Raw genomic sequence first — 13,756 nt, forward strand, 5'->3', positions numbered from 1 at the left:
GGAGGCTCAGGCTTCCCCGGTGCTCTATGCTGAAAAGTGGCTGTGGGTTTTTTTTTTCCTAGAGGCTCTTGGTACGGGGAGCGGCTGCCATCGCTCTGTGATCATTCAGGCGCTGCTGTGGGCAGCCTGCCCTCTCCACGAGCGGCTCGCGCGCGCCGGGCCTCGGAGAAAGCCCCTGCGAGGAGGCGCGGGAGGGCAGGGCGCAGGCGCGGGGCTCATGGCGGAGCGGGCCGGCGCCGAGCCCGCCTAGGCAGGAGCAGCATCCGCCGCCATCCGCCTCCATCCGCACGGTAAGGGCGGCCCCGCCGCGCCGTGCCCGCCCGGTGGCGGCCCCTCGGCTGGGGAGGCGCGGTACGGCCCGCCATTTTGGCGGGGGGGAAGCGGCCGCAGGCTCGAGCGCCGCGGGCCCCTCGGGGCCTGGCCTGTGAGGGGCGGCCGGGCCGGGCGTCGGTCTGTGGCCGGTTCCCGGAGCCTGCGGCCCTGCTTCCCGCAGGGCTTGGGGAGCTCGGGCCGGTGCTGGGCTACGGGCCCTGCGAGGGCTCCGGCAAGGCTCGGGGCGGCTGAGGGCCCGTTCCCCTGGCCTGTGGCCTGCGGCACCCGGCGGAACGAGTGCGGCGGCCTGTGTGCAGCTGAGGTTCCCTCCCGCCTTAGCCCCGGGGAAAGGAATCGAGTCAGACGCTGGCTGTAAGCAGTTGTGGGTAGCTTGGCTCGTGTTAAATGAAGCGGCGAGACCAGCGAGGTGTAACAGCGTAGGGCACCTCTAGAGGGATTCCCTAACTCTGTTTGGTTTCTGAACGATTAAAACTGTAAAAGTAATTAGCTGGATGTCCTGATCAGTCATGCGGCAGCAAGGAGCTCAGCTGATGGTCGGCAGCCTGGTTATTTTGGGGGGGAGCCTTTTGCCTCGCTGTATTGCTAAATAACAAATAACTTTAGCTGCGTGGCAGTCAGTCTTCTAACGTGAAGTGATATGTGCAGGCAAACAAGAGGGCAGCGATTCTCTCTCTGTGCCTTATGGAAGGCTTTGTTTCTACAAAGTATATGATTTTGTTCTGCTTGTTGCAGACTTGCTGGAGTCAGGATAAGGTGAAGCAAACCTGTTGCCAACATGTTTCTCTACAACCTGACGTTGCAGCGTGCCACTGGCATTAGCTATGCTATCCATGGCAACTTCTCAGGTAATCTCCTCCCTTTGTGCATCTTGGCTTGAGCTCTTTTGGGTCGTAGAGGAAAAAAGGTGTTAGTTTTTTGCTTGCTTGGGTTGCTGAAGCTAGTCTGCTTCAGTGTAGCAGGTTTTTTTGCTGATATGTTATCGTTTGCTCTTGAATGTATTACTTGAGCTGTTGTAATTTATGGAAAGATCAAGAAATGTTTGGGTTGATTATCTATAGATTTAATTCAGTATTTTATCTGCTTTCCTGGTCTGTTCAAAGATGCTCAAACAATAGTGGCACCTAATGTGGTGAATAATTTGCTTTGAATTCTTCTATAGTAATTACGATTGGCATTTAGTAGTGATAAAGTTTTATCTTCTTTCTTACAGTGCTTTTTGAAATTGCATGTTCTGCTCTGTTGTCGCTAACTCTTCTTCATGTTTTGGGTTCTTTAAGGAACCAAACAACAAGAAATTGTTGTTTCCCGGGGCAAGATCCTGGAGTTGCTCCGGCCTGATCCCAACACAGGGAAGGTTCACACCCTGCTGACGGTGGAAGTGTTCGGAGTCATTCGGTCCCTCATGGCCTTTAGGCTGACAGGTGGGACCAAAGACTATATCGTCGTGGGCAGCGATTCGGGACGCATTGTTATTCTGGAGTACCAGCCCTCGAAGAACGTGTTTGAGAAGATTCATCAGGAAACCTTTGGCAAGAGTGGATGTCGCAGAATCGTTCCAGGCCAGTACTTGGCGGTAGACCCAAAGGGCCGTGCCGTCATGATCAGTAAGTCAGTCTGTTGGCTTATTTTCTCCTTTAATTTTTTTTCTTTCTCCTGTCTTGGGGATTTTTGTTTTGGAGTGAGTTTCTGCCAGGTATAATTGGAAGTGTTTCTTCTCAGGCAGTTTGTCAGGCTATGAGATGTGTCGAGGAGAATGCGGGCATTCAGAATAGTTCCTTGATGCCGATGAAATTACACAAATTAATTCTAACGCTGGGCCAAAACAATTTGGAAAGAGGCCAGCTTGGTTAGCGGTGCGCAGACAGCCCTGAAATGTGATGTCTGGGAGAGAAGTTGGGATTGCAGGCATCGGTGTGCAGCGTAACGGGTCAGCTCCCAGAGCCTGAAATGATGTTATGAATTCATGTCTCTTCTCTGAGATCTGTTGTGGAGACAGCTAGATGCATTTCTGATCAGGCTTCACAGGTAGAACAAGTCTTGGGTGATGTTTTTATAACATTTACAGTGAGGTGCCTTAGTGACTTGGTACATAAACTTTCTCAGCTTTCCAGAGCCAGCTTTGTGCGATGCTGCTTTCCTGCATGCTGAGAGCGGGGACTTGCAGTGATAGGTAGTTTAACAGTGCCTCTTGATAGTGGGAATAACAATAAATAATATTGTTTTGTTTCTAACAAGTCTTGTTTTCATGGATGAGAAGGCAGCGCAGTCGCAGTTGTACCGTTCACGTTGATACTTAAGGGTGGTAGGTGTGTTGTTATGTTGTGGGTGCTCTGTACCAGGCGAGAATACATTTTTTCAGTTAAAATATTTCTGAGGAAAGGTCATCTTTCCAAATGGCTTTAAATGGTGGAACATCTGGCTGCTTCTTTCAGTTTGTTTTTCCTTCCCTGCAGTCTGTCATCTCTCATCTGGTGGAATGACTGAGTAGATCTGCCTGTAGCCATTGTAGATTGAATATTGGGCTAGATGAGCGTAGCTCAAAGGTTCAGTCTTTAGCCTTAAAGAGCTGGAGTTCTCATTCGTGCTTGTAGCTTGAAACATTTAAAATGAGACATGCAATGTTAATTGGTGGCACAGGGATACATACCAGTGGTGAACTTCAGCTGAAATAATGCTGACATTCTCTTGCTGAGTTATATATCGATATTGGACTGCAGGTATGATCAGATTTTGTCATCGGGCGACGTGCTTCAGGTGCTGTTCTTCTGTCCTTGCAGGTGCTATTGAAAAACAGAAGCTGGTATATATCTTGAACAGAGATGCGGCTGCTCGTCTCACCATCTCCTCCCCGCTGGAAGCCCACAAGGCCAATACCTTGGTCTACCACGTGGTGGGAGTTGATGTGGGATTTGAAAACCCGATGTTTGCTTGTCTGGAAATGGATTATGAGGTTAGAAGAACTTGATCTCCCTTTGCTGTCTTTTGACCTTTGTCGTTCCTCTTCTGTTCTTAATTTGTCTGTGGAGGTGAGGAATGTTGGCTGCTTTTGCTGTTAGAGACGTTTTCATGTGTTGCGAGCTTACTTGCTTTTTGTCTTGCCTTCAGTCAGAATAGGCAGGTCCCTTCTGTCTTGGTGATTCTTCCTAAAATACTGCTTTTCAACTGCGAACATGCATATTTTCTTCATCTGAACCCTTTTTTGTGCATTTTCCAGCAAGTCTTCTTTTGGACTTCATTCTGAAGTTATTCAGTACTGTTCCTCCATGCGTCAGCTTTGCTCCTTTAATACCTTTCTTGAAAGACACCTTCATGTGTTCTGTTTTAGGAAGCAGACAATGATCCAACAGGAGAAGCAGCAGCCAACACACAACAGACCTTGACGTTTTATGAACTGGACTTGGGTTTGAACCATGTTGTCAGGAAATACAGCGAGCCCTTGGAAGAGCACGGCAACTTCCTTATAACAGGTACTGTCCACCTGGCCGCTAAGTCATTTTCCCATGGATCTACTTAGTTCCCATTCCCCAGGGAAACAGAATCAATAAGCTTTACATCTTAGGAGTTGTTTTGATGGTAGTCTGAGCCATTAGTGTAAATTAATTGACCTTGGAGTCAATTAATGAGCAGTGGTTCACACATGGAAATGTGCAAGAATTGATAGACACAGCTGCGGTTTGAAAGTGCTCCTCATCTCTCTCCTTTTAGATGTGTTCTGGATATTCTCTGGGTTCCGAAGCTAGGAGATACTAACTGAAATTAGCTGGTAGCAGATGCAAAAGCCTGTATTTTTAGGTAATGCATAGGTGCTGTTGTACTCTCTTGCACAGGATTCCAGCAGCTAATTTGCATTCATAAGGCAGTAGAGGAATCCATGGACTTAAAAACCCACATACCAGAATTGGATGCAAAGCCAACCCAACACCTTTGACCTGGGAAACAGCTGAACTGCTGCAGATTCCTTTCTGAGCGCAAAGGAAGTTAAGCTAGGACAGCATCCTTGTATGCTGCTTGTTGCATCTTCTGTAGGCAGCTGTCAGACACCAAATATTGGGCTGGATCTGACCGCAGCTGCTTTTTTGATGATATCTTTTGTTATGTTGGAATCTCAATAGAAGCATTTTAAAAAAACCCCATACTCTAAAAATGAAAGGTATGTCAGAAAACCATCTGGTGGATTTTTTTTGACAGCAAGCAAACATGCCAGTAACCCAAGGGTTGTGTTTAACTGACAGGTTGCTAGTGTGGTATTTTGGGCATGTCGTGGCTTTCTAGACAAGAATAAGCCAGGAAGGATAAAATACAAGCAATTTGTCTGAAGCTGCATCCTTCCTTTTTCTCCTTCCCGGTCCCCTAGTTCCATCTGCCCTGTTCTAATGCTGACACAGGCAGCTGCGCTCAGTCTTTTGTGTAGGCTGATAGCGCTGGAAACTATGTTGCTTTAAAGAAAACCAAAATAAATGTTCTGCAGGCAGCCAGTCAGATCTGTGGTAAGGGCTTTTCTCATAATTTTCTTTTTTGTGTTTCAGTTCCTGGTGGTTCTGATGGGCCTAGCGGGGTGCTGATCTGTTCTGAAAACTATATTACTTACAAAAACTTTGGTGACCAGCCTGATATCAGATGCCCAATTCCCAGGAGACGGGTGAGAATTTTGGGATTTCTACCCTTTTTTTTTTTAAGATTATCTTTGTCAGTGCTAAACAAACGCTTGGTATTTGCCTTTTGAGGTTAAAGGTTTTACAATAACGAAAAAATCAGTTAAAAGTCTGTTGACCCATCATCTACCTTCCTGGCTGCATGTAGTATTGTGAGGGAAGACGGGGTGGGTGTAGCCTGAAGTGATGAGTTTGGTTCATGTCTCTTCTCTGAGATTTATGCTGGAGATCCTCCAAAAACTCTGATCGGGCACCACGGTGGCAGAGCTGTCAGTGTAAGATAGGATTGCTCGAGATGGTGAGCCATGGTTGACATCCTGTATGCAAGTGAATTCGACAGCCGCTCTGTTACATCTAAGGTTGCTTCCTCCTCCTTTGCTATTGCAAATTGTTGTGTGATTTGACACACCTTGTTGTGCTTTGAACACCTGCCAAGGTTCAGGTGCTAAAAAACAGCCGTATGTGGATTGCAGCCCTTTCCTCTGGGTCTGGCTTTGATATGTGAGAGAGTTTTCCAGGCAGGAGGGCAAAAAGATAGGAGGGGGGATGCTTAGGCACGATGTCTTAGAAATGTAATTCCATCTGGGGCAGAGATGTACCGAGGGTAACGACGGGTGTAATGGAGGGGATGTGCTTTGTGTTGAAAGCTTCCTCACATACTAGCAGCTCTTAAGGCACCTATGAAATGGAAATACTTCAGGCAGTGAAATCACATCTGCGCTTGCTGGGTAATTCTTTCCCACCAATGACCTCTGCTTGCTTTCTTAACAGAATGATTTGGATGACCCAGAGAGAGGTATGATTTTTGTCTGCTCTGCTACACACAAGACCAAGTCCATGTTCTTCTTCCTGGCCCAGACAGAGCAGGGAGACATCTTCAAAATTACTCTGGAGACTGATGAAGACATGGTAAGCATCACGTGAAGAACAACAAAAGCAGTCGTTGAGAAGAGTCCTCAGTTATTTTACCTGATTCTCTAGGTTTAGCTGTGTGATGGCCTGTCTTCTGCATGATTTGTAATACAGTTATACCCACGGTTGTAATTGGTGTTTACTCATAGAGATGCAGCACAAAGTTTGTGAAATCCTGTGAGACTTATACTGCAGAGTCCACTTGGGCATATTTTAAGTATTCTGCAGGCAGTCCTTTCTTCAAAAGACATGAAGTGTGGTCCGTGAACCTGCTAGAGGGTTTTCCAGAAACTAATTCTGGGGAACTTAGTTTCTCTTGATCACAGTAGATGCTCTCTTGTTTCATGTCTTAATTGAATGTTTACATGCTACAATCAATGTTTTTGCAAATCGAGGTGGCTAGCTTGGTGCAGCTGGTCTGTGAGTTGAAATAACAAGTTTGAACTGGCTTGCTGCTGCTTGTCCTAGTATTTTGCATTGGAAAGATCTCTGCTGCAGTGAATCAGTTACATTTTTTGAGTAAATGTTGGATGTTAGTTCCTCCTTCATCTAAATATGTCAAATTTGGTAGAAAGGATGATTGTGTAGCATCTTTAAGTGGCTTAAGATTGTTCTTGGATGTTTCACCAAGGTTATGACTATATCAAATGTTGAAATTTGCTCAGAACAGTTAATTGTTTGCATGTTGGGGGGTGGCTGGTGTTCAGTGAAGCAAATTCCTTCTTTCTTGTTAGACAGCTTGCTATTTTTGCAGCTGGTTTTTTCCAAACTGACTCAGTGTTACCAAAGCCGGAAAGTCTTAGAATAAAAGCGGCAGTCTGACTTGTATGTTTGAAATAGTCTGCTGGATTTTGTGATTTATAACCTGCTGTCCCAAACTACTGATGTGGTTATGCCTGGCCTGTTCTCTTGCTTCCGTTCTTGGCAGCTTTTCTTTTTTTTTTTTTTTTTTTTTTATTTTATTATTGAATCACACATGTACAGCTCTAGTCCTTTGCTAGTACAGTCACGTCTTCCTCCGCTTTCAGGTAACAGAGATTCGACTGAAGTACTTTGACACTGTTCCTGTCGCTGCCGCCATGTGTGTGCTGAAGACGGGGTTTCTCTTTGTGGCATCTGAATTTGGAAACCAGTGAGTAAACAATTTTATGTCAGCGTTTTTCCCCTGAAACAGATTGTTTCTGTTCAGGACTGCAAACTGACCCTTGAACTTAACATAAAGACAACACCTCTGTCTGTTCACGTGGCTTGAGCAGAACAATTGGTTTAGACTATGACTGAATGAGGTAATGTTCTTGTTGTTTGAACCCAGATTAGATATTATAGTGCAGAGAACAAAAGATTGCGTGCTGTTGCAGTAGGTTTTGGAAGAGTTGAGTGCTTGCACTTCATATAGAGTCCATCATGTGTCCAGATGAATTATCTTTTAATTAGTTTGATTGGTTTTCATTGTGTGTTACGGCCCATTCAGAAGTAGATAGGGTTTGTTATCAGTAACTGTGGTCCTTTCTTTAATAGATGTATACTTGAGGGCTTTCTCAATTCATGTTTGGGGTTCTAGAATATTCTGAAGACTCAAAGAAGACTTTGCACACCTTTGAAGATGGTTTAGCAGTGTCTAAGCGCGGGATTCACAAGGATGGAGATTAATACTTTTTTTCTGACTGCATCTGCAGTCAGCCACCTGAGGGAGCTCCAGCCAGATTACTAGAGTTAATCTGAATTGTATAATCCAAGCTTCTGAGGAAGCCATATTCATTTGAGCTTTATTAAAACCAGGAAGTTAATCAGTCTAATCTTTCTGGTCTTACCTATTTTCCTCTGAAGTTTAAGTTGACTGTTGTGATATTTAGGCTCATAAAATGGAATAGGGAATGCGGTTAAAAATTAGCGAGATGCGAGTATTCCAATAAAATAGATAAGTGTGGAGTTGCAGTCTTAGCCATTGGCCTTGCTCTTGGCCTCGGTTGCCAGCTGATGCTTTGGCTCTAACACAAGAATATCCGAAGGGCTCAAGGGTAAACAGAGAAGACACTGAAACTCTGAGATACCTTGCCAGTGACAGCTACAAATGAGAAGGTTTGGAGGGGGGAGGTTGTGGTTTTGGGCTTTTTTTTGTGGTGGTTTGGTTTGGTTTTGCAAGCCTCTGATTCCCTTTAAACATTTTGTCAGTAGGAAGACAATCCTTATAGAGCTATTAAAATTTAGCCTTGATGTAGGGAAGGATTTCTCTCCTCCCTGCTGCCTGAATATCTGGCTACGCCTTACTTGGAGAAGGCTACATGAGCTTTGCACTGAACATGCTGTTGCTCTTGCTTTCTCTCTCAAGTTACCTGTACCAGATAGCTCACCTGGGTGACGATGATGAGGAGCCAGAGTTTTCTTCTGCCATGCCTCTTGAGGAAGGAGACACATTCTTTTTTCAGCCACGACCTCTCAAGAACCTGGTGCTGGTGGATGAGTTGGACAGTTTGTCTCCTATTCTGTGTTGTCAGGTATGTGGCCATCAGCAAGCTCCCGTTCACCACATAAGTCTTTCTCATTTACAGAGGAATTGATCATAGGTGTGTCATTTTTTCTTTGCCTTTCTGCGGAGCATTTGTGTGTAAGCAGGGTCACCAAAGCTACATTATCCAAAGGTTTCCAGAAATACTGCTCTCTACTAAATGCTGATAGAAAAGCAAGTCTGCTAAATTCTCAGCTGCCTAAGACTGGTACCCAGCCTGGCAGCCTTCGATTCCTGTGGTGATAAATATGTATCTGGATGCAGGGTGTCAGCCAGCAGACCTGTGCTGCTCCTCTGTTGACCATCAGACCAGCTCTCTGCTCTGCAGAGTTTGGTTAAAACTTGACATTATTTCATGACTCTTCACTGTTTTCAGTGTTCAAAAAAAAAAAAAAAAACCATTCTTAAAGCAGTAGCGTGGCATATATAGCTTAGTTTTATTTTCTGTTCCTGTGGGTATTGTTTGATGCTGTTTCTCCATGCAGATAGCGGATTTGGCCAATGAAGACACACCCCAGTTGTATGTGGCTTGTGGTCGGGGGCCCCGGTCGTCTCTGAGGGTTCTGAGACATGGACTTGAGGTAAGACTTCCAGCACTGTAGAAAAACAGCTTGAGAGGCAGGGACAGTGGGAGACAGTCCTTGAACTAAGGTGTGCTGAAATGGATTCTCCTCTTGCCATAGTTGGGAGAGCGACTTCCTCAGGCTTACTTCTTGGAAATAGAAGGGTTGTGCCGCTTACTCTTACTGTCTCAAACACTTTTTGTTAGTCAACTCCAACCACCTGCATTTTGTCTCTTCTAATACTTGAGTGTATTGAGTTGGAACATTGCCAGTGTCTCTGCCAGCTGCTGCTGTTCTCTTTTCTGGGGGCTGGTGATCTTGTTTTAAAGCTAATCATCCAGAGCTCTACTGTTGCCATATCATTGCTGAATGCAGTCTACCCTGCAGCACATCTGGCATGGGGAGAGAGCATCAAGATTGGGAATTACTAGCTTTCCTGCCGAGTTACGGGAAAGCTTTAAAAACTGCTGACGGTTTGGTGACTTGCTGTACTAAGTCTAAACATCTGTTTGCAAAAGAACCTTCTTCCTGTTTACTCTTAGGTATCTGAAATGGCCGTCTCAGAGCTGCCTGGTAACCCCAATGCTGTATGGACCGTGAGGAGACATGTTGAAGGTATGCAGTATTTTCCTAAAGCACAGGGAAGTGATAATATGTTTTGATGTATTTTGTTTGTTGGTTTTTTCTTTTTCTGTCCAAGGAGATAGGAGAGGTGCTGCATGATGGTTGTGTGCTGTCCCCAAAAGTTAGGTATTGAATTGGCAGCCACCTGTTTGTACTTAGAAGCCACCCTTTGGTCCCCTAGAATTGTCACGTTTCCCTTTGTCAAAGCAGCACCTGCCTGCAGCTGCATCCATCACCCAATATGCTGCATCAGCTGTACGTTTGCAGCCTGAAGCTGCTGAACTTCTCATCCTTTCCCACTTCCCGTAAGTTCTTGCTCCGACATCAGCAGGCAACGATTATGCCTTTTGTTGGAGCATATTCGCTATTCTTTATGTGCGTGTTGACAACTACAGTAATCAGCTCTTTGTGAGAGAGTGGGATACAAATTAGTGAACAAAGCAGATAAATCAGCAACAGTGTCTATATTTTATTACTTCCCTCTATGCATATCTGCAAAGAAAACAGTCTATTTGGGCTAGGACACACTCCTATTCAAAAACCCAGCAGTATATAGGACGCTGCTGATTCCAGGAAGGTCAAGATTTGAAGTTGGCAGAACGTACTGGATTGTGGGCTTGGGTTTGGTTTTTTTTTTTTCCCTGATGCGAAATAATGGGTTTGCCTTGCTAAAGTAAAGAGGAAATGTCCTGCCTTTTTCTTCAGGGTGACATCAGACAGGGTTCTTCAGAAACATGTAAAAATCCTGAAATGAATCTGTTCTGGCTATGGACAGTGTCTGTGATTATTTCTGAGGCAGTGCTTTGTATAAATCTCGCAAAGACTTACTGTGGGTTTATGCACTGGACATAGAAATGCCAGATTGTTGCAGTAGAGACCTTAGCCTGCTGTGGTGACATGGTATCTTGTTTTTAAGCAGAGTAGTGTGTCTTCCAGGGAGCCAGTAACCCTGTGGGAATTTCAAACCTTGCTGTGGGATTTGCCTTGCCATCTGAGACCTGCCATCAATTCCTGTGCCTGTGTTCTGAGGCTCATGTACTGCCTAAGCAGCACAGAAGGAGCTTTGAGAAAGAAGTGCCTTCCTGCTCCCCAGAAATAAAAGGGTCAGAAGGAAACTATTTCTACAGTTCATATCAAAAATATGTGCTTTTCTTTAAAGAGGCATTCCAGTTTGTTAGAGATGAACCTTTGCCCCTGCATTCCGGAAAAGGAGTCGGTAACATTTACTCCCTCTGAGAGGTGGAGGCTTCTGACATCACCTTGCAGTTTTAAAACCTTTTTTCTTGGGGTTCCAGACGGTGACTTTGACTTTTCAGGAGATGGAGGACCATTGCTAACCTACATGAAACAGACCAGTCTCACTGCCTCTTTTTTTCCTTCTTCCAAATTCTCCAGGTTCCAGCCTGAAGATCTCTATTTCAGACAGGCTGGAATCCGTAGCTATTGTGAACCGTGTTACTTTTTGAATACAGTTAAACCTTATATGAAACTGATCCCCAAGTTACCACTCTTTGAATTCAGAAATGGTTTTAGTGGGTTTTAATCAGGAAGACTGCAGAACCTTTTCAAACATGTATCTAATCTTGAAACTGCCCAAGGTTTTTTTTGAGTGTTCAGTTTGCAGTGTCGGGCCGCCTGGCTCTGCCTTGATGCCCCAGTGTGCGCGTGCTGCAAGGCCTCTGTAAAACACGTACAGGTTTGCGGCTTTCAAAGCAAATACTAACCTTGGCTGGTACGTGGTGATACACACTACCAATACCAAGCCTCTTTTTTTCTTCCACAGGTGACTGGTGGTGGAGGTGCTGATCACCACAGGTGTGTACCTACTGCTAGGGGCTACTGTACTGTCCCACAGGTTAACCGCAGCGAATCCCAAAATCATGGGGCTACTTTTGTGCTAAGCTTTTCAGTAAATGAATTCCAGAAGCTGTTGTGTAGTTGGAGATTGTTGCCTTTGTAGTTCAGTAGCTGAGGAGTAGAAGGCAACTCCCATCCTACAGTCTTTGGGGAACAAAATAATCAACTGCGCATCTGCAGAACGGTCAGTTCTTGCTGAAATCAGAAGTGTGCATTTCAGGGGTGTTTTCAGCTCCCTTCTAGACTGAGGATTGGCTCCCAGCTGCTTTGTACAGGCCTCCAAGAGAAAATGGAGTGTGCTTGAAGCACTTGTAGGTATTGCTGGCATGGGAATGCCCTGTGGTTATGGGATGTGTCTGCCCATCAGACAGGAGTGGATGGGATTTGGACCAAACCCTCTCTTGCAGTTAAATATAGAGGTCTGGGGAGCTAGATGGCTGCGTGCTTTGCTGTGGAGATAGACATGAGTCTGCATTCCCTACCCGGCACTCTTGCATGAAGAGCAATGTGCAGTGAGTCACAGCTGTGGAGTCTCCATGCAGTAGTAAACAGAAGCCCAGGGAAATGTGCTGTCATCCCATCAGTACCGTTTAAGTGAGAATAATTCTGAATTTTGTCGCTACTCGTCACTTTGTTCACTGAACGCCTCTGAGCTAGTGGTGACTGCGTTTGTATCGGTGCAAATTCAGATGCTGCAGAGTGTGAAAAAACCATCTCAGACGTGGACTGACATATAGGAGTGGAATTCTCATGGACTAACTCAAACTGAATCTGTGACAAATAATGAAAAGGACAGTAGTATAGAGTTCGTGGGCTGAAATGTAGTGTTTTCATAACTGGTCGTGACGTGTGCATGAAGCTGCAGAAAACTTGTAATGAAGGCACAGGAGAGTGAGTCCAGCTGTGGTTCTTCAGAGTCATTAAAATGTCTCTATTACTTGCTGAAAGGAGCTAACTGGAGCAATTAGAACAGTAATAAGCATCTCTAAAGCCTTGCATCTGCATACAAAATAATGTCTGTTCAAAACTCTGGGCAGCCTGATGTTATGCTTGGGATTGTGCAGAGCTGAGTAGATATCTTTTCATATTAAAATCTATAGATCTCTTCTTTTTCTAACTGAGAATACTTCTCAGTGTGCCTCGGGGATTTAGTCCTCTTAATTTCAGCTGGGCTGCTATATTTTCTAAACCAAAATTGTATTGTTTGATTCTAGGTGAATGCATCTTATTCACTGATTTCATTCTGGTAATTCAAACCCTTTATTTCAAAAGCTCCAGCAGAGAGGCATTAAGCAACACTACTGGACTTCAAGCAAAAGCGCACTTGTCGCTACTATTGACACAGACTTAAAGGCACGCTCTAATATAACTGTAAGCCAGTGAAAAGAAAGAGCTAAAAAGTATTAAGAGGTAGGAATGAGTTTTCATTTAGAGTAGGACTAAGGGAATCTGTTTTGCTTTCAAATGGGAGTTCTTTGTCCTGCTCCAAATCACATGGTTAAGCCTCCAGCTGGGACATGGTGGTTTATCATGAGAATGACAGCCCCCAGGGAGGAAAGCAGCAGCTCTCAAGAAGTTTGGAAAGCAACGATGGTCTCCAAAATAGAATTTTTAGAACATCCTGTCTACAGGATAGTTATGAATTAAATGTTTAGCCTGCGAACCGCTAAGAACTCTGTTGAAAGTGATTGAGGAATTTTTGTAGACTTTTGACGTTGAAAAAATCGTGCAAGTTTGTAGGAGAAGCTGCTATTTAGTGTAGAAATAACCGGTGTATAGTGGTGTACATCTTACTGAACTCTTAACCATCTGCTGTTAATGTTAGAGAAATTCTGTTAAGCCAAGTGCTTAAATAGTTGGCGTTACTAATCGGTTTCTGTGTGCAGGTTCAGTTGTTTTCTCATTTCCCCACGTGGACCCGCTCCTGTTTGTGGGGTTCAGGAACATGTTGGAGGTTATAGGCTGTGACCGCTTAATGATGGAGTTTATGCCACAGACCACTGTTGGAATTGCTTTAATTATACAAAGATCTTCAGTTTGATCAGAGCTGTGGTCTGTATACCAGATGTTGGAGAGAAAAATGCTGGGTTTTTTCACTTGCATATTTTCAGCTGTATGTAAGAACTTTCTGTTATAAACGTGACGCAGCAGGTTTGGCAATGCCTCCCTCTAAACAGGGTGGATAAGAAAAGGATCAGTTCCTGAAGCATTTGTTTCGGTTAACCTGGTTCACTTTCTTTAAGCTGTTGCATGGTATTTGCTGGCATCCTGTATTCATCCTAGTGAGAGTTCTCTGTTTTCTTTCTCTA

General features: G+C 44.7%; 1 protein-coding gene and 1 non-coding gene across 2 annotated transcripts in view; both read left to right on the plus strand.

The window, feature by feature from the left end:
• The first annotated feature begins 151 nt into the window (after nt 1–151).
• Nucleotides 152–13,756, plus strand: part of SF3B3 (splicing factor 3b subunit 3) — a 29,232-nt gene continuing 15,627 nt past the window's right edge. Inside the window, exons 1-11 of the mRNA XM_054840404.1 lie at nt 152–290; nt 1,066–1,178; nt 1,611–1,937; nt 3,111–3,283; nt 3,659–3,800; nt 4,860–4,972; nt 5,757–5,894; nt 6,926–7,029; nt 8,227–8,392; nt 8,889–8,984; nt 9,509–9,581. Coding sequence (XP_054696379.1) covers nt 1,109–1,178; nt 1,611–1,937; nt 3,111–3,283; nt 3,659–3,800; nt 4,860–4,972; nt 5,757–5,894; nt 6,926–7,029; nt 8,227–8,392; nt 8,889–8,984; nt 9,509–9,581 — 1,402 coding nt within the window. The 5' untranslated portion in view covers nt 152–290; nt 1,066–1,108. The remainder of the gene's footprint in view (nt 291–1,065; nt 1,179–1,610; nt 1,938–3,110; nt 3,284–3,658; nt 3,801–4,859; nt 4,973–5,756; nt 5,895–6,925; nt 7,030–8,226; nt 8,393–8,888; nt 8,985–9,508; nt 9,582–13,756) is intronic.
• On the plus strand, nt 2,272–2,353 carry LOC129212512 (small nucleolar RNA SNORD111). Its single transcript, XR_008579193.1, has one exon. It is a non-coding gene; the product is annotated as a small nucleolar RNA SNORD111 (small nucleolar RNA).

This window comes from Grus americana, chromosome 13 (assembly GCF_028858705.1).
Source record: "Grus americana isolate bGruAme1 chromosome 13, bGruAme1.mat, whole genome shotgun sequence".
In the NCBI taxonomy this organism is placed as follows: domain Eukaryota; kingdom Metazoa; phylum Chordata; class Aves; order Gruiformes; family Gruidae; genus Grus; species Grus americana.